The 21,213-nt window shown below is 43.6% G+C and overlaps 1 protein-coding gene across 1 annotated transcript in view; it reads right to left on the bottom strand.

Moving 5' to 3' along the window:
- Positions 1-5,981: 5,981 nt before the first annotated feature.
- The window catches only part of LOC119274890 (transcription factor MYB97-like), a 17,016-nt gene continuing 1,784 nt past the window's right edge, over positions 5,982-21,213 (bottom strand). Inside the window, exon 3 of the mRNA XM_037555675.1 lies at positions 5,982-6,791. Within this exon, the coding sequence (XP_037411572.1) occupies positions 5,982-6,791 (810 nt within the window). The remainder of the gene's footprint in view (positions 6,792-21,213) is intronic.

Here is a 21,213-nt window from a genome sequence, read left to right as displayed (position 1 = left end):
AGTTGGAGAAAAAAACACCCACTAGCCACCTGTGTGCAAAGCGCGTCGGTAGAACCAGTCTTGCGTAAGCATACACGTAATGTCGGTCTGAGCAGCTTCATCCAACAATACCGCTGAATCAAGAATCAACTAGTGACGGCAAGCAATATGTATATACCCACGCCCACAACTCCTTTGTGCTCTACTCGTGCATATAACATCTATGCATAGACCTGGCTCGTATGCCACTATTGGGAAACGCAGTATTTCAAAAAAATTCCTACAATCATGCAAGATCTATCTAGGAGATGCATAGCAATGAGAGGGGAAGAGTATGTCTACGTACCCTCATAGACCGAAAGCGGAAGCGTTATGAAACTTGGTTGATGTAGTCGAACGTCTTCGCGATCCAACCGATCAAGTACCGAACGCATGGCACCTCCGTGATCTGCACACTTTCAGCTTGGTGACGTCCCTCGTACTCTTGATCCAGCTGAGGCCGAGGGAGAGTTTCGTCAATGCGACGGCGTGATGACGGTGATGACGAAGTTACCGACGCAGGGCTTCGCCTAAGCACTACAACGATATGACCAAGGTGGAATTCTGTGGAGGGGGCACCGCACACGGATAAACAATCAACTTGTGTGTCTATGGGGTTCCCCCTCCCCTATATATAAAGGAGGGGAGGAGGGGAGGGTCGGCCCTCTCTATGGCATGCCCAAGGGGGAGTCCTACTCCCAGTAGGAGTAGGTTTCCCCCCTTCCCTAGTTGGAGTAGGAGAAGGAAGAGGGAGAGAGGGGGGAAGGAAAGGGGGGCGCGCCCTCCACCTAGACGCCTCCTCCTCTCTCCCAATAAGGCCCATTGACTCCCTGGGGGGTTCCAGTAACCCCCCGGTACTCATGTAAATGCCCGAACTCGTCCGGAACCATTCCGATGTCCAACATAGCCTTCCAATATATCGATCTTTATGTCTTGACCATTTTGAGACTCCTCGTCATGTCTGTGATCACATCCGGCATTCCGAACTACCTTCGGTACATCAAAACACATAAACTCATAATACGATCGTCATCGAACGCTAAGCGTGCGGACCCTACGGGTTCGAGAACTATGTAGACATGACAGAGACTCACTTCCGGTCAATAACCAATAGCGGAGCCTAGATGCTCATATCGGTTCCTACATATTCTACGAAGATCTTTATCGGTCAAACCACATATAACAACATACGTTGTTCCCTTTATCATCGGTATGTTACTTGCCCGAAATTCGATCATCGGTATCTCAATACCTAGTTCAATCTCGTTACCAGGAAGTCTCTTTACTCGTTTCGTAATGCATCATCCCGCAACCAACTCATTAGTCACTTTGCTTGCAAGGCTTATAGTGATGTGCATTACCGAGAGGGCCCAGAGATACCTCTCCAATACACGAAGTGACAAATTCTAATCTTGATCTATGTAAACTCAACAAACACCATCGGAGACACCTGTAGAGCAACTTTATAGTCACCCAGTTACGTTGTGACGTTTGATAGCACACTAAGTGTTCCTCTGGTATTCAAGAGTTGCATAATCTCATAGTCATAGGAACACGTATAAGTTATGGAGAAAGCAATAGCAACAAACTAAACGATCATAGTGCTAAGCTAGCGGATGGGTCAAGTCAATCATCATCATTCTCTAATGATGTTATCCGTTCATCAAATGACAACCCTTGTCCATGGCTAGGATTCTTAACCATCTTTGATTAACGAGCTAGTCAAGTAGAGGCATACTAGTGACACTCTATTTGTCTATGTATTCACACATGTACTAAGTTTCCGGTTAATACAATTCTAGAATGAATAATAAACATTTATCATGATATAAGGAAATATAAATAACAACTTTATTATTGCCTCTAGGGCATATTTCCTTCACCACATGGCAGCCTCTTTCTACAGGAAACGCCTACATGTGACACCTGTCCTACACGTGTCAAGCGAGCAGGCGTGGAGCTGGCGAGATAGCCCGACAAGGCTTGCCGGGCACCCAATGACATGACGTTAAGTAGTGCATTTAATGCACCCTGTCAACCCACAGAGTGAGGTATGATAGCACTATTTTCTATCTTATCAGTGCATAATGACTACTTTCCCATTGTGGTAACCCCTTAATCTATAAAAGGAGGCCCATGGCAACCATAGAAAGGGTTAGAAGGTTGGATAACTCACACACCCATAGGCACGTAGTCAGTGCCACCCCTGCCGAGCAAGTGTACTATGCTCCATCACCAGTCTTCCGCCATCAATCCACCAAAGCAGGAGTAGGGTTTTAATCCTCACGGCGGCCTGAACCTGGGTAAAATTGCCCGTGTGATCTCTGTCGTGCTACCCCACACAGGTCTGCTCCTTGCGCAACGCGATGCCCCCCCTATCAAACCAGCACAGGGCCCTCTGGTCCCATAGGTGGCCGTGGTTTCCCACGACAATCAGCCGGTGACACCTTTACCGACTTTGGGAATGCCAGTCCTGACAACATACCAGAGATTGTTGTCAATGGCTTCAAGATGCATACACGTCTTATTCTTCCAATAGGGGTAATAAGTGCCATCAAAGATGGGGCACGCAGCGGAGACCTTGATTATCCCTGCAGTCGACATAGATCAAAGTCCACATGGTTAAACCAAATCACACAGAATAAGGGAGCACCTTGCTCTGATACCAATTGAATCGACTAGAGGGGGTGAATAGGTGATTTTTATGAAAGTCTTCGAAAGATTCAAGATCCTCTAAGACAGATAACTAAACAACACCTATACGATATGCATTAGAAGATAAGCTATGGTAGACAGCCATAGTCAAGTAAATAGTATAACAAAAGCACAAAGACTAATAGCAACCAGGTAGAACAAATTGGAATGGGAAGACAGTATGAAGCCAAATATAAGAAAGAATTCACACTATGAAGTCCAACAGATCAGGCAAGCAAGCAATTTCACGAAGACAAACTGAAATGTAAATAAGGTAGGGGATAGAACCAGTTACTTTGTGAAGAAAAGGATTTGGTAGAACAGTTTCGGTTGTTATGACAACTGTACGTCTAGTTAGGGAGGCTGAGATTGAACTCAGAAGACCACGTCTTCACCTTATTCCTCTTGAGATAAGGATACTTAGTCCTCGCCCAATCACTTAGGTAAGTCTTCAAGGTAGACTTCCAAACCTTGACAGACTCCGTTCACCAGCGATCCACAATGACTCTTGGATCCTCAAAACGTGATGCCTAACCGGCTGGAGGGTACATAGTCCTCAAGTGTAATAAGTCTTCAGATCACACAAACATAAAGACTTCAGTGATGCCTAACACTCTTTGGTTGTGGGTGTCTTGGGCTTTGTCCTCGCAAGGTTTTCTCTCTCAAAGGCTTCAGAGGTGGGTTGCTCTCAAACGACAAAAGTCATGCACTAACTCTGAGCAGCCACCAAGTTATGGTGTAGGGGGTGGACTACTTATAGCCAGGAGGAAACCCGACATGATATGTCCAACGGTCGGATTTCAAACACATGCGGCAGCTTGACTTGGGCTACAAGCAAAGGTGACTCATCCAACTCTGGATAAGATTTACTATCATTGTCTTCACTCGAAGACATAGGATTTTGGTTGAGCATCACGTCAGTCTTTTGACTTTGTTCACTTGGACCCCACTTAATAGTTCGGTGGTTCCTATGAGTCAAGGAAGAAGAAAATGAAACTACGAAAGAAACTATGTCTTCGCACTCCATTGTGTTCAAGTGAATGTCTTCACACATCATTATCTTCAACGTGAATGTCTTCATGAACCACCATTGTCTTCAATGTCTTCATACATTTTAGGGGTCATCTTTGGTAGGAAAACCGAATCATTGAGGGACATCTACCTGTGTTATCCTGCAATTCTCACAAACACATTAGTCCCTCAACCATGTTTGTCGTCAATACTCCAAAACCAACTAGGGGTGGCACTCGATGCACTTACAGGACGTCACTGCACTAGTGATATGGCTGGCCTGAATTTGGATTTTGGATCTACGTCGCTTACATGTTTGGGCATTGATTTCCTTTTGACTTTTAGAAACCTTTGGTCCTTAGAATCAATTTTTGTCAACTCAGGATTTCTTTACATGGAATGGGACACATGTCCAGGTGGTTGGCTTAACTTCAAATTTTCAGGCTCGAGGGTCTCACGGACTTGAGTTTGATTTCTTGATGTTTTCACGTCTTGTCTTTGGCCCTGGCCGGTAACATGGGTCTTGCCTAGATCCATCATTCAGACATTAGCAAGGAGATAGGGATGACCCCGGGTCCAGCTATAGAAATTTCTATATTTTGTTGTCTCACATGGTTAGTCAAACGATTTGATAAGGATGATTCCATAAATGAACTTTGGCCAATTTAGGATAGGGTTGGACCCCCTTATACCATAGCTTAATTACAAAACACATAGAAAGAGAACGTATATTTGAAGACACCTCTCGACCATTGTGGAGCTATACCATGACCATGTTTGCACATACCATTCTGAGCAGAGCCTTGCATGGTGCAATCACCATTGTCCCTTGCCATACATCAAGTCCAACATTGACATTGTTTATCACTAGATTTATGATGCTACATCGTCCTCATGGTGAACTGTGGTATAGTGATTATGTAAGCGTAAGACAACTGATGCACTTTTATTAAAAAAATACATCGGAGGCACGGGCTGTGCCACAAATACAAAGCTGATGCGGAGAGAGATGATAGGAATGGATTATTTCCCTGCATAAGAGAGAGAGAGAGCATATGTTATGATGCATGGCTTTATCGACCACTCATGTTTGGAGAAGATGAAGAGAACGTGAAAGTCCATCAATGCATATCGATCCCTTAAGCGAGTGGAACTAGAAAAATGAAGAGGAAGGGCAACCATGGAGGAGATAAAGGATATTGTCGACAAGATGCCGCTCTCTGCAAAAAAGTGAAAAATAATAATGACATGGCTTCTCCAAATTTCTGAAACAAGCATACCATAAGTATATGCACAAGGAAAATGCTAACTCATAAATGTTTAGTTGGTATGAAACTGGCATAAACTTTATGTAGTCGATTCAACTGCATTTTAAAAGCTTCATCATGTGTTTCAACTATATTTTTCATGTGTTTAAACTACATATATCGCCCGTTCAACAACAATGTTTCAACTGCATCGTGTTTTTCATTTACACTTTTTAAACTGCATCATCTATTCCAGCTACACAATATGAACTCCAATTTTGGGACACAAAAATATTTTTTCAACTGCACTTATTCAACTATGTCATCTCAACTTCAAGTGTGTCTCAACTAGTACAACAAAGTAAGGACCGCCTAATTAACCGTGCCTGTATTTTTATTTTAGTTGATTTGCTGACCACCCTTCTTCCTCCCCTAGTGGGTTCCTCTTCCAACTGACCCATTTGTATCGTCGGCAGCACCGCTACCTCTTCCCTAACTAACAATGCTATCACACGTTGCCTCACTACCCTTTCTTGTATGATATGTCACCGCTCATGCCTTCCCTGTAATTCGCACCCACACTGCCATATATTCTATCATTGGTGACCACACTCCTCTCAATCTAAACCTATCAACCCTCTATTAGTCATCTATGGAGATGTCGTGGCCAACAGCACCGTTTACGTCTCGGGTACATTAGAGATGTCATGGCTGGCCATCCCACCTTTGCCTTTGCCTCATTTTTCTACCTCTTCTCTACCGAAATTAACTAAAATGATTTCCCAAGGATGGAAACGCGAACAAATTAATGTACTTCCCCAAATGGACCAGATAAAGTACCTTTACAAAATAATGAAATCAAACAAAGTACACAAGCTCAACACATATACAATCTCATTGTTCTCCTTAGACATGAAATCCTCTGGGGACATGTACGTCTCACTTGAATCTAGCCAGCCGATTGGAGGTGACCACCTCCTCGTCCTATGTGGCAAACTCTCCAGAAGCCATCTACACCATGTCGATGCCTTCAGGGTCATTACCACTACCACTACCTCCTGTGGGGCCGCTTGAACCAGCCGCATCCATGCCATAGTAGTAGGACCAGCCACCAGCTCCACCACACATGTTGCCCAGTTGGTTGTTGATGGAGGACTCGCGGTGCATCTCTGCAGCAGCCTTCAGGTTGTTCACTGGGAGGGTATGTTGTTCGGTGAATGCATACATGTCCATGCTCGCATTGGCTGCCTGCTGGATGTCTTGCTTGCTAACCATCTGTGTCGGAGACAAACCATACGACTGGTGGTGGTTCAGGTGCGCATTGGGAGGGATGTAGTATGAGTACCCCTCTTTTGTCCCATCGGTGACATTCAAGTCTGGCACCCAGTACTGCATGTTGGCCGGGTTTGGGTGGTAGTACATACCAGTCATGGTCAGATTAGGGTAACTCGGGTGCGCCTGTGCGGTAGGGGCAATGACGACGACAGAGTCTATATCGGCCATCCTCGTTTTCCCACCGTGTTGTTGGTCATGATACAACGGTGGGGACACTGGACGTGTCTCTGTGGGTGATTCGGTATGCGGGTCAAGGCTGCGGATGTACTCCATAAGAAGGGAGAGCTGGCCAGGAGGTGGCTGCTCACTGTTCCTCTTCTTCATATGGCGTTTCGTGTTCAGACTGCGCTTGGTGGCATTCCAGTGGTTCTTGACGGCATTGTCTGACCGTCCGGGGAGTTCTCGGGCGATCACCGACCAGCAGTTCCCCCAAGTCTGATGCATCTTGATCAGCTTCATGTCTTCCACTTCGGTCCATTTTTTCCTCTGCAAGGGAAATATTTGTGAGTTAATTAATTATGACATAACATTCCATTGAATTACAATTGAACACAACACTGCACACGGAAAGTAGTATTTACTAACTTGACTTTTTTTGAACGCAAGACAACACCCATGTCATTGTAAGCGTTGTCTATTTATAAGCCAACCGCCATTCACCATTGCTTTGAGATTTATATTAACTTTTCTTGTTGTTGGCAAAATTTATGTTTTTTCAGAATAAAAAAATGTTTCTAAGTTTCTTCTTGTTTCACAGTGTATTATAATGTTTCATTGTGTAGTAATAAATAAATATGCCCTTTTCAGGATCAGATTTACTGGTACATAATGAAATAATATGTTAGACTTTGAAACAATAAAAAACTAATGCAATAGTCTTAAACAAGATAAAATTTGCGAAGATTAGAAAACATAGCACGCGTCTCAAAGTATCTAAGGAATCTTAAAGTATCTTAGGAATATATTGGTTCAAAAATTTCTAGACAACCAAGCGTCATATACTCGCACAAACTGACCTATGGCTGATATAAATTACTAAAATGGTGGAATGAGCTTCATAGAAAATGGAAAGAAAAAAAGTTAGTATGGGAATAATTATTTGGAGCGCATGGACCCATAAAAAATGATGTGACTTCTTTATTTTGGAGAGATCCTGTTAACAAATTATTTATTTTGGACAAATCCTGTTAAAAATTACACATATTTTGCATGTGCTACAATGTTGGGGATCAATATTGTGCAATTTGAGGTGGGCAAGATATAGAAAACTTCTAGAAAATTTTAGTTAGCAATATCAATTATATCGCAAATGCAAGTGTCATTTTTTATTTATAGTTTTGGACTCCCTTTTTTGGAACAAGGCAGAAGATTTGCCATTTTTATTTATTAATAAGAGTAGTTTGTAAGATACCACAAAACGAGACAAAGATAATAAATTACTCTCTTGGAAGTACATTACTCAAATTCTTAGCCCCCACAATATCCCAAAGCGATGCATCATCTTGTATGATGCGAATAATGATCACCACCGGTGTCGCTTTGTTTTGAAAGACACGCAGGTTCCTTTCCTTCCAAATCTCGCATCTAACAAAAAGGAGTAAAGAAAATAGAGCTTTCCTCGGCTTCGAATTGTTGTGGACTCCTTCCCACCAAGTTTCATGGTCTCAAAATGTTGCCAAAGATCCGCACTAACATGAAGACCAAGCCAAGAAATCACATCGTTCCAGACTCAAAGATAGAATCAAAACTTGAAGAGGAGGTGAGCTACTGATTCTTACACTTGGTTGCAAAGAGGGCATCCGTCGCAATTTGGCCACTCTCAACATTGTAGCCTATTTGCCGTCCAAATCCCATTTTGGGTGACTAGCCAAGTAAAGAACCTACATATTTGGGAGATGCCCAAACCTTTCAGGCCATGGATAGAAAGTTGGATCAGATGTGGTCGGCCAATCGAGCCTTGTAGGCCGAGGAGGTGGTATAGTTCCTATCGTTAGTCAGCTTCCACATGATTGTATCTTGGACATCTGGTTACATGATGACATTGGAAAGTTTATCCCACAAAATGATGAATTGTTGATTTTCCCTAGTGTTAGGCCTCCTTGATTGTCAATCCGTAGAACCAAAAAACTATAGCTCAAAGCCTTGTTATGTTGCCACCATTCTTGCAAGATATCCCCCAAAAAATGGGCGCATTGTCTTTAGGCCTCAGCCCCTCTAGCCATGATGACTCCCCAAAATTTGGATGTATTTCATCGTCAGTCATAACCTTAGTGCCCGCCGGGAAGGGAACATGATCATCATTGTTGCATGAAATCCCCATAATGCACCACGCCCTATGTGGGTCATGCTTGTCAAGCCATAACCATCATGAGCAAAGCGCGATTGTGAACTTCCAAGATTAAGAACTCTTGGGCTATGAAACTCCTTCAGCCTGCAAACTTGCTCCCAATTAATTTCGCACTTACCACTGGTCACTTTATCTATCCGTGCCCAAAGATAGGCGCAACTCATTCTATTAGTATTCCTAAGAACCTCCACTGGGAGGTCAAGTGATGAAAGATGGTATATCGACACCTCCGGGAGCACCATTTCAATGCCTGCTATAGCAACATGTTTTCCTCTCCAAGGTTCTAATTTATTGGTGTCTTTACATTCTAAGTGTTGTAAGTGGAACCTTTGTACTCTTTGAACCTGAGGGGTAGGCCAAGGTAACATATGGGAAGGGATGAGTGGCCTACTGTGAAGGAATGTAGGATGTCATCAAGGTCGATGTTATCGCCCAGATAGGTTCAACAATGCTCCTTCTACAATTTGTGACAAGGATGTCAGTATCTATGAAATAGGCAAGCGTGGTGGCAAGGACTTGGACTTGTTCCTTGATAGGGGCACATAAAACTGTCACATCGTTGGTGTAAAAGGAAGGATGAATGTCTGTGTGACATCCACTAAGAGGATGAAGCTTTCCTTAGGTTGTAGCCTTGTTCAAGATATGCTGTAGCGGGTTAATGGCAAGCTTGAAAAGCAAAGGGGAAAAGGGGACCCCTGATAGAGCCCATTATCATGCTTGATCAGGTCCTTAGCAATTGCACTGAGCAAAACTCGGGAAGAAGATTAGGAGGGGAGAGTGGAGATCTGTCCCCGGGAGTGGCCTTGGAAGCCATGGTGACTCAACATGTCTATAAAATAATACCACCTAATGGAATCTATGGCCTTATTTATGTGGAGCTGGATGAGGAGTGTAGGTGTCTTGATGTGGTGACATCTTCTAGCCACATCGTGCACATACATCAAGTTATAGTAGATACTTATCCTCTTGATGAAATCACTTTGCACAATGGAAAAAATATCGTTCATGTGCAGAGCCAACTTCATAGAGCAAGGATTTTGACAATGAGCTTGGCCATGACATGGATAAGGCTAATAGTACTAAAATCCAGAATGTCTTTGGTGCAATCTTTCTTGAGGATGAGTGTAACATTTGATGAGTTTAGCCAATGGAAGTTTTCCATGTGGAGGTCTGAGAAGTTAGTGATCATGAGCATGTTGACATCCTCAATAATATCCCAACAGTCCTTGAAGAATTTTTGTTAAGCCATCGGGCCCGCGTGCTTTGTCACTAGCTAGGGCAAAGATCACAACCTTGACCTTCTTCTTTGTGATGGCATCTCCAAGAGCGGAGAGATCATGGCCAACAATGGAAATCATTGCCCAATTGATGTTCTTTGCACACTAGACACTCTTTTATTTATAGCAGAGAAGTGTGAGTGAACAATGTTTTTCTTGTAGTCATGATCCATCACCCAGTCACTCCCATGTTTTAGATGATGTATAAGATTTTTCCTCCCTCGTTCATTCACCCTCAGGTGAAAGTAACAAGTGTTATCATCTCCGAATTTAATATTTTTGATCCTCAAGATTTGTCTCTTCCTTATTCTCTCCATGACCACGAGCCCAACCACACTTATTTGAAGTCTCTTTCAAAGACCTTATCATCATTACTTAGCTCCCAATTATCCTAGGCCTCATCCAACCGAAGAATGATCTCTAAGGTCATGTGAAGTTGGACTTTGACGTTGAAGGAAATAGTTCTACTCCAAGTATTAAGCCTTTGACTAATTCTTTTCAACTTTCTGAAAGATCCTTTGATAAGGCTTAGTGTGCTTAGAGAGCTCATCCACACATCTTGAACATAAAGGTGAAATCCAGGCATGTTGGTCCAACAAAATGCAAAGCGGAAGGTCTTTGGTTGCCAAGGGCTATCTCATTGACCTGGAGGAGAAGACAATGATCCGAAAGTGATGATGGGAGGGCATTCATAATGTTCTTGTCAAAAGTGATATCCCAATCTTCATTGCAAAAGAAGCCATCAAGCTTGGACATGGTTTGGTTGCTTTTCTTATTTCTCCCAAGTGTACATATTTGTTCTGGAGGTGGGTTTCTAGTAGCTCACAAAATACAAGAGCATTCTGAAAGCAGAAGGTGTGGCTATGGTTCGCATTAGCATAGTTATTATCTCTAGAGTAGTATATTTGGTTGAAGTTGCCTATGTCAAGACTTTATCTAGAGGATGGGGATTTTCATTCATCATCTCTTCGAAGAAGATATCTTTATGGATATTTCTTGTTGGCTCATACACTATGGTAGTCTTAAAGGAGGTTTCAGATCTAACGATGGAGACATTAACAGAGAATGTGTAGGTGCCAAAGTGCACATCCTCTACACGGACATGATCTTCTTGTTGGAAATATGCCCTAGAGGCAATAATAAAAGTATTATTATTATATTTCCTTGTTCATGATAATTGTCTTTTATTCATGCTATAACTGTATTATCCGGAAATCGTAATACACGTGTGAATACATAGACCACAATATGTCCCTAGTGAGCCTCTAGTTGACTAGCTCGTTGTGATCAACAGATAGTCATGGTTTCCTGGCTATGGACATTGGATGTCGTTGATAACGGGATCACATCATTAGGAGAATGATGTGATGGACAAGACCCAATCCTAAGACTAGCACAAAAGATCGTGTAGTTCATTTGCTAGAGCTTTGCCAATGTCAAGTATCTCTTCCTTCGACCATGAGAGCGTGTAACTCCTGGATACCGTAGGAGTGCTTTGGGTGTATCAAACGTCACAACGTAACTGGGTGACTATAAAGGTGCACTACAGGTATCTCCGAAAGTATCTATTATTTTATGCGGATCGAGACTGGGATTTGTCACTCCGTGTAAACGGAGAGGTATCTCTGGGCCCACTCGGTAGGACATCATCATATGCGCAATGTGACCAAGGAGTTGATCACGGGATGATGTGTTACGGAACGAGTAAAGTGACTTGCCGGTAACGACATTGAACATGGTATTGGATACCGACGATCGAATCTCGGGCAAGTAACATACCGATAGACAAAGGGAATTGAATACGGGATTGATTAAGTCCTTGACATCGTGGTTCATCCGATGAGATCATCGTGGAACATGTGGGAGCCATCATGGGTATCCAGATCCTGCTGTTGGTTATTGACCGGAGAACGTCTCGGTCATGTCTACATGTCTCCCGAACCCGTAGGGTCTACACACTTAAGGTTCGATGATGCTAGGGTTATAAAGGAAGTTTGTATGTGGTTACTGAATGTTGTTAGGAGTCCCGGATGAGATCCCGGACGTCACGAGGAGTTCCAGAATGGTCCGGAGGTAAAGATTTATATATGGGAAGTCCTATTTTGGCCACCGGAAAATGTTCGGGATTTTCGGTATTGTACCGGGAAGGTTCTAGAAGGTTCCGGAGTGGGGCCCACCTGCATGGGGGGACCCACATGGACGTGGGTAGTGGGGGCAAGGCCCCACACCCCTGGTCAAGGCGCACCAAGATCCCCCCTTAGAAGGAATAAGATCATATCCCGAAGGGATAAGATCAAGATCCCTAAAAAGGGGGGATAACAATCGGTGGGGAAGGAAATAATGAGATTTCTTTCCTCCCACCTTGGCCAACGCCCCAATGGACTTGGAGGGCAAGAAACCAGCCCCTCCACCCCTATATATAGTGGGGAGGCGCATGGGAGCTATACACGAAGTTCTGGCACAGCCCTACCTCTCTTCCTACTCCTCCTCTCCCATGGTGCTTGGCGAAGCCCTGCTGGATTGCCACGCTCCTCCACCACCACCACGCCGTTGTGCTGCTGTTGGATGGAGTCTTCCTCAACCTCTCCCTCTCTCCTTGCTGGATCAAGGCGTGGGAGACGTCACCGGGCTGTACGTGTGTTGAACACGGAGGTGCCGTGCGTTCGGCACTTGATCATCGGTGATTTGAATCACGACGAGTACGACTCCATCAACCCCATTCACTTGAACGCTTCCGCTTAGCGATCTACAAGGGTATGTAGATGCACTCTCTTTCTACTCGTTGCTGGTCTCTCCATAGATAGATCTTGGTGACACGTAGGAAAATTTTGAATTTCTGCTATGTTCCCCAACAGTGGCATCATGAGCTAGGTCTATTGCGTAGATTCTTTGCACGAGTAGAACACAAAGTAGTTGTGGGCGTTGATGTTGTTCAATATGCTTACCGTTACTAGTCCAATCTTGTTTCGACGGGATGAAGCGGCCCGGACCGACCTTACAAGTACTCTTATGTGAGACAGGTTCCACCGATTGACATGCACTTGGTGCATAAGGTGGCTAGCGGGTGCCAGTCTCTCCCACTTTAGTCGGAACGGATTCGATGAAAAGGGTCCTTATGAAGGGTAAATAGCAATTGGCATATCACTTTGTGGTCTTGCGTAGGTAAGAAACGTTCTTGCTAGAAACCCATAGCAGCCACGTAAAACATGCAACAACAATTAGAGGACGTCTAACTTGTTTTTGCAGGGTATGCTATGTGATGTGATATGGCCAAGAAGAATGTGATGAATGATATGTGATGTATGAGATTGATCATGTTCTTGTAATAGGATTCACGACTTGCATGTCGATGAGTATGACAACCGGCAGGAGCCATAGGAGTTGTCTTTATTTATTGTATGACATGTGTGTCATTGAAGAACGCCATGTAAACTACTTTACTTTATTGCTAAACGCGTTAGTCATAGAAGTAGAAGTAGTCGTTGGCGTGACAACTTCATGAAGACACGATGATGGAGATCATGATGATGGAGATCATGGTGTCGTGCCGGTGACGATGATGATCATGGAGCCCCGAAGATGAAGATCAAAAGGAGCAAAATGATATTGGCCATATCATGTCACTATTTGATTGCATGTGATGTTTATCATGTTTATGCATCTTGTTTGCTTAGGACGACGGTAGTAAATAAGATGATCCCTTACAAAATTTCAAGAAGTGTTCTCCCCTAACTGTGCACCGTTGCTACAGTTCGTCGCTTCTAAGCACCACGTGATGATCGGGTGTGATGGATTCTTACGTTCACATACAACGGGTGTAAGACAGTTTTACACAGCGAAAACACTTAGGGTTAACTTGACGAGCCTAGCATGTGCAGACATGGCCTCGGAACACGGAGACCGAAAGGTCGAGCATGAGTCGTATGGTAGATACGATCAACATGAAGATGTTCACCGATGATGACTAGTCCGTCTCACGTGATGATCGGACACGTCCTAGTTGACTCGGATCATGTGATCACTTAGATGACCAGAGGGATGTCTATCTAAGTGGGAGTTCATAAGATGAACTTAATTATCCTGAACATAGTCAAAAGACCTTTTGCAAATTATGTCGTAAGCTCGCGCTTTAGTTCCACTGTTTAGATATGTTCCTAGAGAAAATATAGTTGAAAGTTGATAGTAGCGATTATGCGATCAGTAGAAAGCTTATGTCCTTAATGCACCGCTCAGTGTGCTGAACCCCAACGTCGTTTGTCGATGTTGCGAACATCGGACATACACGTTTTGATAACTACGTGATAGTTCAATTAAATGGTTTAAGTAGAGGCACCAAAGACGTTTTCGAAACGTCGCGGAACATATGAGATGTTTCGAGGGCTGAAATTGGGATTTCAGGCTCATGCCCACGTCAAGAGGTATAAGACCTCCGACGATTTTCTTAGCCTGCAAACTAAGGGAGAAAAGCTCAATCGTTGAGCTTGTGCTCAGATTGTCTGAGCACAACAATCACTTGAATCGAGTGGGAGTTGATCCTCCAGATGAGATAGTGATGTTTCCCCAAAGTCATTGCCACCAAGCTGCTAGAGCTTCGTGATTAACTATAACATATCAGGGATAGATATGATGATCCTTGAAATATTCATGATGTTTGACACCGCGAAAGTAGAAATCAAGAAGGAGCATCAATTGTTGATGATTGGTGAAACCACTAGTTTCAAGAAGGGCAAGGGAACAAAGGGATACTTCATGAAACGGCAATTCAGCTGCTGCTCTAGTGAAGAAACCCAAGGTTGAACCCAAACCCGAGACTAAGTGCTTCTGTAATAAGGGGAACAACCACTGGAGCAGCATTACCCTAGATACTTGGTAGATGAGAAGGCTGGCAAGGTCGATAGAAGTATATTGGATATACATTATGTTAATGTGTACTTTACTAGTACTCCTAGTAGCACCAGGGTATTGGATACCGGTTCGGTTGCTAAGTGTTAGTAACTCGAAATAAAAGCTACGGAATATACGGAGACTAGCTAAAGGTGAGCTGACGATATATGTTGGAAGTGTTTCCAAGGTTGATATGATCAAGCATCGCACGCTCCCTCTACCACCGAGATTGGTGTTTGCGTTGAGCATAGACATGATTGGATTATGTCTATCGCAATACGGTTATTCATTTAAGGAGAATAATGGTTACTCTATTTTTGAATAATACCTTCAATGGTCTTGCACCTAAAGGAATGGTTTATTGAATCTCGGTCATAGTGATACACATTTTCATGCCAAAAGATATAAGATAGTAATGATAGTACCACTTACTTGTGGCACTACCATGTAAGTCATAATGGTATAAAACGCATGAAGAAGCTCCATGTTGATGGATCTTTGGACTCACTCGTTTTTGAAAAGTTTGAGACATGCGAACCATGTCTATTGGTGTATATGCATGAAGAAACTCCATGCAAATGGATCGTTCGGACTCACTTGATTTTGAATCACTTGAGATATGCAAATCATACCACATGGGCAAGATGACTGAAAAGCCTCATTTTCAGTAAGATGGAACAAGATAGCAACTTGTTGGAAGTAACACATTTTGATGTGTGCAGTCGAATGAGTGCTGAGGCATGCAGTGAATATCATTATGTTCTTACTTCACAGATGATTCGAGTAAATGTTGAGTATATTTACTTGATGAAACACAAGTCTGAATTATTGAATGGTTCAAGTAATTTCAGAGTGAAGTAGCAGATCATTGTGACAAGAGGATAAAATGTCTATGATATGATCATAGAGATGAATATCTGAGTTACGAGTTTTGGGACACAATTAAGACATTGTGGAAATTGTTTCGCAATTAATACCGCCTGGAACACCATAATGTGATGGTGTGTCCGAACATCATAGTTGCACCCTATTGGATATGGTGCGTACCATGATGTCTCTTATCGAATTACCACTATCGTTCATGGGTTAGGCATTAGAGACAACTACATTCACTTTAAATAGGGCACCACGTAATTCCGATGAGATGACACCGTATGAATTATGGTTTAGAGAAACCTAAGTTGTCGTTTCTTAAAAGTTTGGGGTTGCGACGCTTATATGAAAAAGTTTCAGGTTGATAAGCTCGAACCCAAAGCGGATAAAATGCATCTTCATAGGAAACCCAAAACAGTTGGGTATACCTCCTAATTCAGATCCGAAAGCAATATGGATTGTTTCTAGAATCGGGTCCTTTCTCGAGGAAAAGTTTCTCTCGAAAGAATTGAGTGGGAGGATGGTGGAGACTTGATGAGGTTATTGAACCGTCTCTTCAACTAGTGTGTGACAGGGCACAGGGAGTTGTTCCTGTGGCACCTACACCAATTGAAGTGGAAGCTTATGATATTGATCATGAAACTTCGGATCAAGTCACTCCCAAACCTCGTAGGATGACAAGGATGCGTACTACTTCAGAGTGGTACGTAATCCTGTCTTGAAGGTCATGTTGCTAGACAACAATGAACCTACGAGCTATCGAGAAGCGATGGTGGGCCCGGATTCCGATAAATGGCTTGAGGCCATAAAATCCGAGAGAGGATCCATGTATGAAAACAAAGTGTAGACTTTGGCAGAACGGCTCGATGGTCGTAAGGCTAATGAGTACAGATGGATTTCAAAAGGAAGACGGACAATGATGGTAAATGTCACCATTAAGAAAGCTCGACTTGACGTTAAGATGTTTTCCGACAAGTTCAAGGAGTTGACTACGATGAGATTTTCTCACTCATAGCGATGCTAAGAGTCTGTTGGAATTATATTAGCGATTACTGCATTATTTATGAAATCTTGCAGATAGGATGTCAAAACATTGTTTCCTCGACGATTTTAATGAGGAAAGGTTGTATGTGATACAACCGGAAGGTTTTGTCAATCCCAAAAGATGCTAATAAGTATGCAAAGCTCCAGCAATCCTTCTAAGGACTGGAGTGAGCATCTCGGAGTTGGAATGTATGCTTTGATGATGATCAAAAATTTTGGGTTTGTACAAAGTTTATGAGAAACTTGTATTTCCAAAGAAGTGAGTGGGAGCACTATAGAATTTCTGATGAGTATATGTTGTTGACATATTGTTGATCAGAAATGACGTAGAATTTCTGGAAAGCATATAGGGTTATTTTGAAAGTGTTTTTCAATGGAAAGCCTGGATTAAGCTACTTGAACATTGAGCATCAAGATCTATAAGGATAGATCAAAATGCTTAATAATACTTTCAAATGAGCACATACCTTGACATGATCTTGAAGGTGTTCAAGATGGACCAGTCAAAGAAGGAGTTCTTGCCTGAGTTGTAAGGTACGAAGTTAAGACTTAAAGCTCGACCACGGCAGAATAGAGAGAAAGGATGAAGGTCGTCCCCTATGCTTAAGACGTAGGCTCGTCAGTATGCTATGCTGTGTACCGCACCTGAAGTGTGCCTTGCCATGAGTCAGTCAAGGGGTACAAGAGTGATCCAAGAATGGCTCACAGGACAGCGGTCAAAGTTATCCTTAGTAACTAGTGGACTAAGGAATTTTCTCGATTATGGAGGTGGTAAAAGAGTTCGTCGTAAAGGTTACGACGATGCAAGCTTGACACCTATCCGGATAGCTCTGAGTAGAGAGACCGGATACATATAATGGAGCAATAATTTAGAATAGCTCCAAGTAGAACAGTTGTTTGGAATAGCTCCAAATAGAGCGTGGTAGCTGCATCTAGGAGATGACATAGAGATTTGTAAAGCACACACGGATCTAAAAGGTTCAGACCCGTTGACTGAAACCTCTCTCACAAGCAACATGATCAAACATAAAACTCATTGAGTGTTAATCACATAGTGATGTGAACTAGACTACTGACTCTAGTAAACTCTTGGGTATTAGTCACATGGCGATGTGACCTGTGAGTGTTAATCACATGGCGATGTGAACTAGATTATTGACTCTAGTGCAAGTGGGAGACTGTTGGAAATATGCCCTAGAGGCAATAATAAAAGTATTATTATTATATTTCCTTGTTCATGATAATTGTCTTTTATTCATGCTATAACTGTATTATCCGGAAATCGTAATACACGTGTGAATACATAGACCACAATATGTCCCTAGTGAGCCTCTAGTTGACTAGCTCGTTGTGATCAACAGATAATCATGGTTTCCTGGCTATGGACATTGGATGTCGTTGATAACGGGATCACATCATTAGGAGAATGATGTGATGGACAAGACCCAATCCTAAGACTAGCACAAAAGATCGTGTAGTTCATTTGCTAGAGCTTTGCCAATGTCAAGTATCTCTTCCTTCGACCATGAGAGCGTGTAACTCCTGGATACCGTAGGAGTGCTTTGGGTGTATCAAACGTCACAACGTAACTGGGTGACTATAAAGGTGCACTACAGGTATCCCCGAAAGTATCTATTGTTTTATGCGGATCGAGACTGGGATTTGTCACTCCGTGTAAACGGAGAGGTATCTCTGGGCCCACTCGGTAGGACATCATCATATGCGCAATGTGACCAAGGAGTTGATCACGGGATGATGTGTTACGGAACGAGTAAAGTGACTTGCCGGTAACGAGATTGAACAAGGTATTGGATACCGGCGATCGAATCTCGGGCAAGTAACATACCGATAGACAAAGGGAATTGAATACGGGATTGATTAAGTCCTTGACATCGTGGTTCATCCGATGAGATCATCGTGGAACATGTGGGAGCCATCATGGGTATCCAGATCCCGCTGTTGGTTATTGACCGGAGAACGTCTCGGTCATGTCTACATGTCTCCCGAACCCGTAGGGTCTACACACTTAAGGTTCGATGACGCTAGGGTTATAAAGGAAGTTTGTATGTGGTTACCGAATGTTGTTCGGAGTCCCGGATGAGATCCCGGACATCACGAGGTGTTCCGGAATGGTCCGGAGGTAAAGATTTATATATGGGAAGTCCTATTTTGGCCACCGGAAAATGTTCGGGATTTTCGGTATTGTACTGGGAAGGTTCTAGAAGGTTCTGGAGTGGGGCCCACCTGCATGGGGGGACCCACATGGACGTGGGTAGTGGGGGCAAGGCCCCACACCCCTGGTCAAGGCGCACCAAGATCCCCGCTTAGAAGGAATAAGATCATATCCCGAAGGGATAAGATCAAGATCCCTAAAAAGGGGGGATAACAATCGGTGAGGAAGGAAATAATGAGATTTCTTTCCTCCCACCTTGGCCAACGCCCCAATGGACTTGGAGGGCAAGAAACCAGCCCCTCCACCCCTATATATAGTGGGGAGGCGCATGGGAGCTATACACGAAGTTCTGGCACAGCCCTACCTCTCTTCCTACTCCTCCTCTCCCATGGTGCTTGGCGAAGCCCTGCTGGATTGCCACGCTCCTCCACCACCACCACGCCGTTGTGCTGCTGTTGGATGGAGTCTTCCTCAACCTCTCCCTCTCTCCTTGCTGGATCAAGGCGTGGGAGACGTCACCGGGCTGTACGTGTGTTGAACGCGGAGGTGCCGTCCGTTCGGCACTAGGATCATCGGTGATTTGAATCACGACGAGTACGACTCCATCAACCCCGTTCACTTGAACGCTTCCGCTTAGCGATCTACAAGGGTATGTAGATGCACTCTCTTTCTACTCGTTGCTGGTCTCTCCATAGATAGATCTTGGTGACACGTAGGAAAATTTTGAATTTCTGCTACGTTCCCCAACACTTCTTCCCAAGATGAGAATCCCACCACATGTACTAGTAGTTGGGTGTTGGGAAAAACCCTTTAGCCTGTAGCCTCCAAGGAAGGAAACAATCATGGAGTCAACCACTTCAAGCTTAGTTTCCTGGATACATGCAACATGACACGTAAAGGCAGCAATGGTTTCATCGATAGTGGCTCTCCTATTTCGAAAATTGAGCTTGCACAAATCAATTCAAAAAATTGAGGTTGACACTGAGCAAAGTCAAATAATCAAGGACAAAACTCCAGCAGAAGTCCACAGTGCCTCTCTAGGGCAACAATAAGTAGTTGCACACAACAACAACTACAACCAGGCGCCCCGAATGATTGATGTCTAACATAGGAACTAAACTACATCATCAGATGATCCAAGGCAATCAGGGCGTCTCGACGACGTACTCGCTTATCGGCGATGGCACCTCTCGACCACCATCACCACCATGCTCCATCAAAACATCCTCCATGTTCGTCGCCAAATCGCATCAAGTTGCAAAAGCACCCTAAGCGCCATGGTCTCAATGTATAGCGGTCTCGTCTGGAACAATGCCACAAAGAGGCATTCACTTCCTCGTTGACCTATTTACCTAACCAATGACTCACATCTATCGGAAAAGAAGCCTTTCCATGAGCTAGGCAATGTGCATGGCCATTTTCTTGGCACTCACATCTGGACTGTGTTGGTTGATGTCAAAGTCGGTAACCCTCGCAAGTGTTTCCCTCCTTGTTGTGGGTGACCTAGTTGGGTTGTTGCTCGGAGAGCAGGGAGAATGGGAGGCGGCACCGGCACAAAGCGTGGCATGCCATCTCTGTCAGGAGCACAACTGGCCTGCATAGCGTCAATCTCTATCGTGGTTGGGTTTCTTTGCAGGACTATCGGGTTGGGAAGCGAGGCATGAAGATGGGCATGTGGGTTCCATCTGGCCCAAAACATAGGACTCGGGGGGGTGCATGGGTTGATGGCATATGCAACTCATCGTCGAGCCCAGGGCAGCAAGCAGAGGGCTTGGTGCATGGGCTGGTGGCGTGCACATCTCCATCTCCAAAGCAGGCCGCACATGCACCCTGAAGTAGGGCCTACCTTGAATAGCTAGTTCAATATGGAGGGAGTTGAGTGGGGCTCCATTAGGTCACAAACACATATCTCAAGTGCTAATATGGGGGCAGTAATATCCACTCCTATTTACCAAATTCAGGAAAACCATAACAAAAAAGTAGCAATTTCAGAATAAACATCATCAAATTTTTGGAACATGTGTAATTATGCTATGAGCATTATATATGGAAGCATGTGACTTATTTTCTAGATATGATTCAACTAATGAAAGTACCACATCTCAAATGCTACTTTGTGGGCTAGAACACCAACTCTTACTTTAGGGATATCAAATTGTGGCAACTCACAAATAGGTAGTAATTTGACAAATAAACAAGACAATTCTTTTAATTGGGTGATCGCTTAGTGGCCAAGAATCTTTGCTCTACTAATTCGAAAGAACATAAGCTTCTCATTTCAGCCTCTCCTTCGTAAAACCTCTGTCTCTC

Source organism: Triticum dicoccoides, chromosome 1A, assembly GCF_002162155.2.
Source record: "Triticum dicoccoides isolate Atlit2015 ecotype Zavitan chromosome 1A, WEW_v2.0, whole genome shotgun sequence".
Taxonomy (NCBI): domain Eukaryota; kingdom Viridiplantae; phylum Streptophyta; class Magnoliopsida; order Poales; family Poaceae; genus Triticum; species Triticum dicoccoides.
This window is presented reverse-complemented; position numbering and strand designations above follow the sequence as displayed.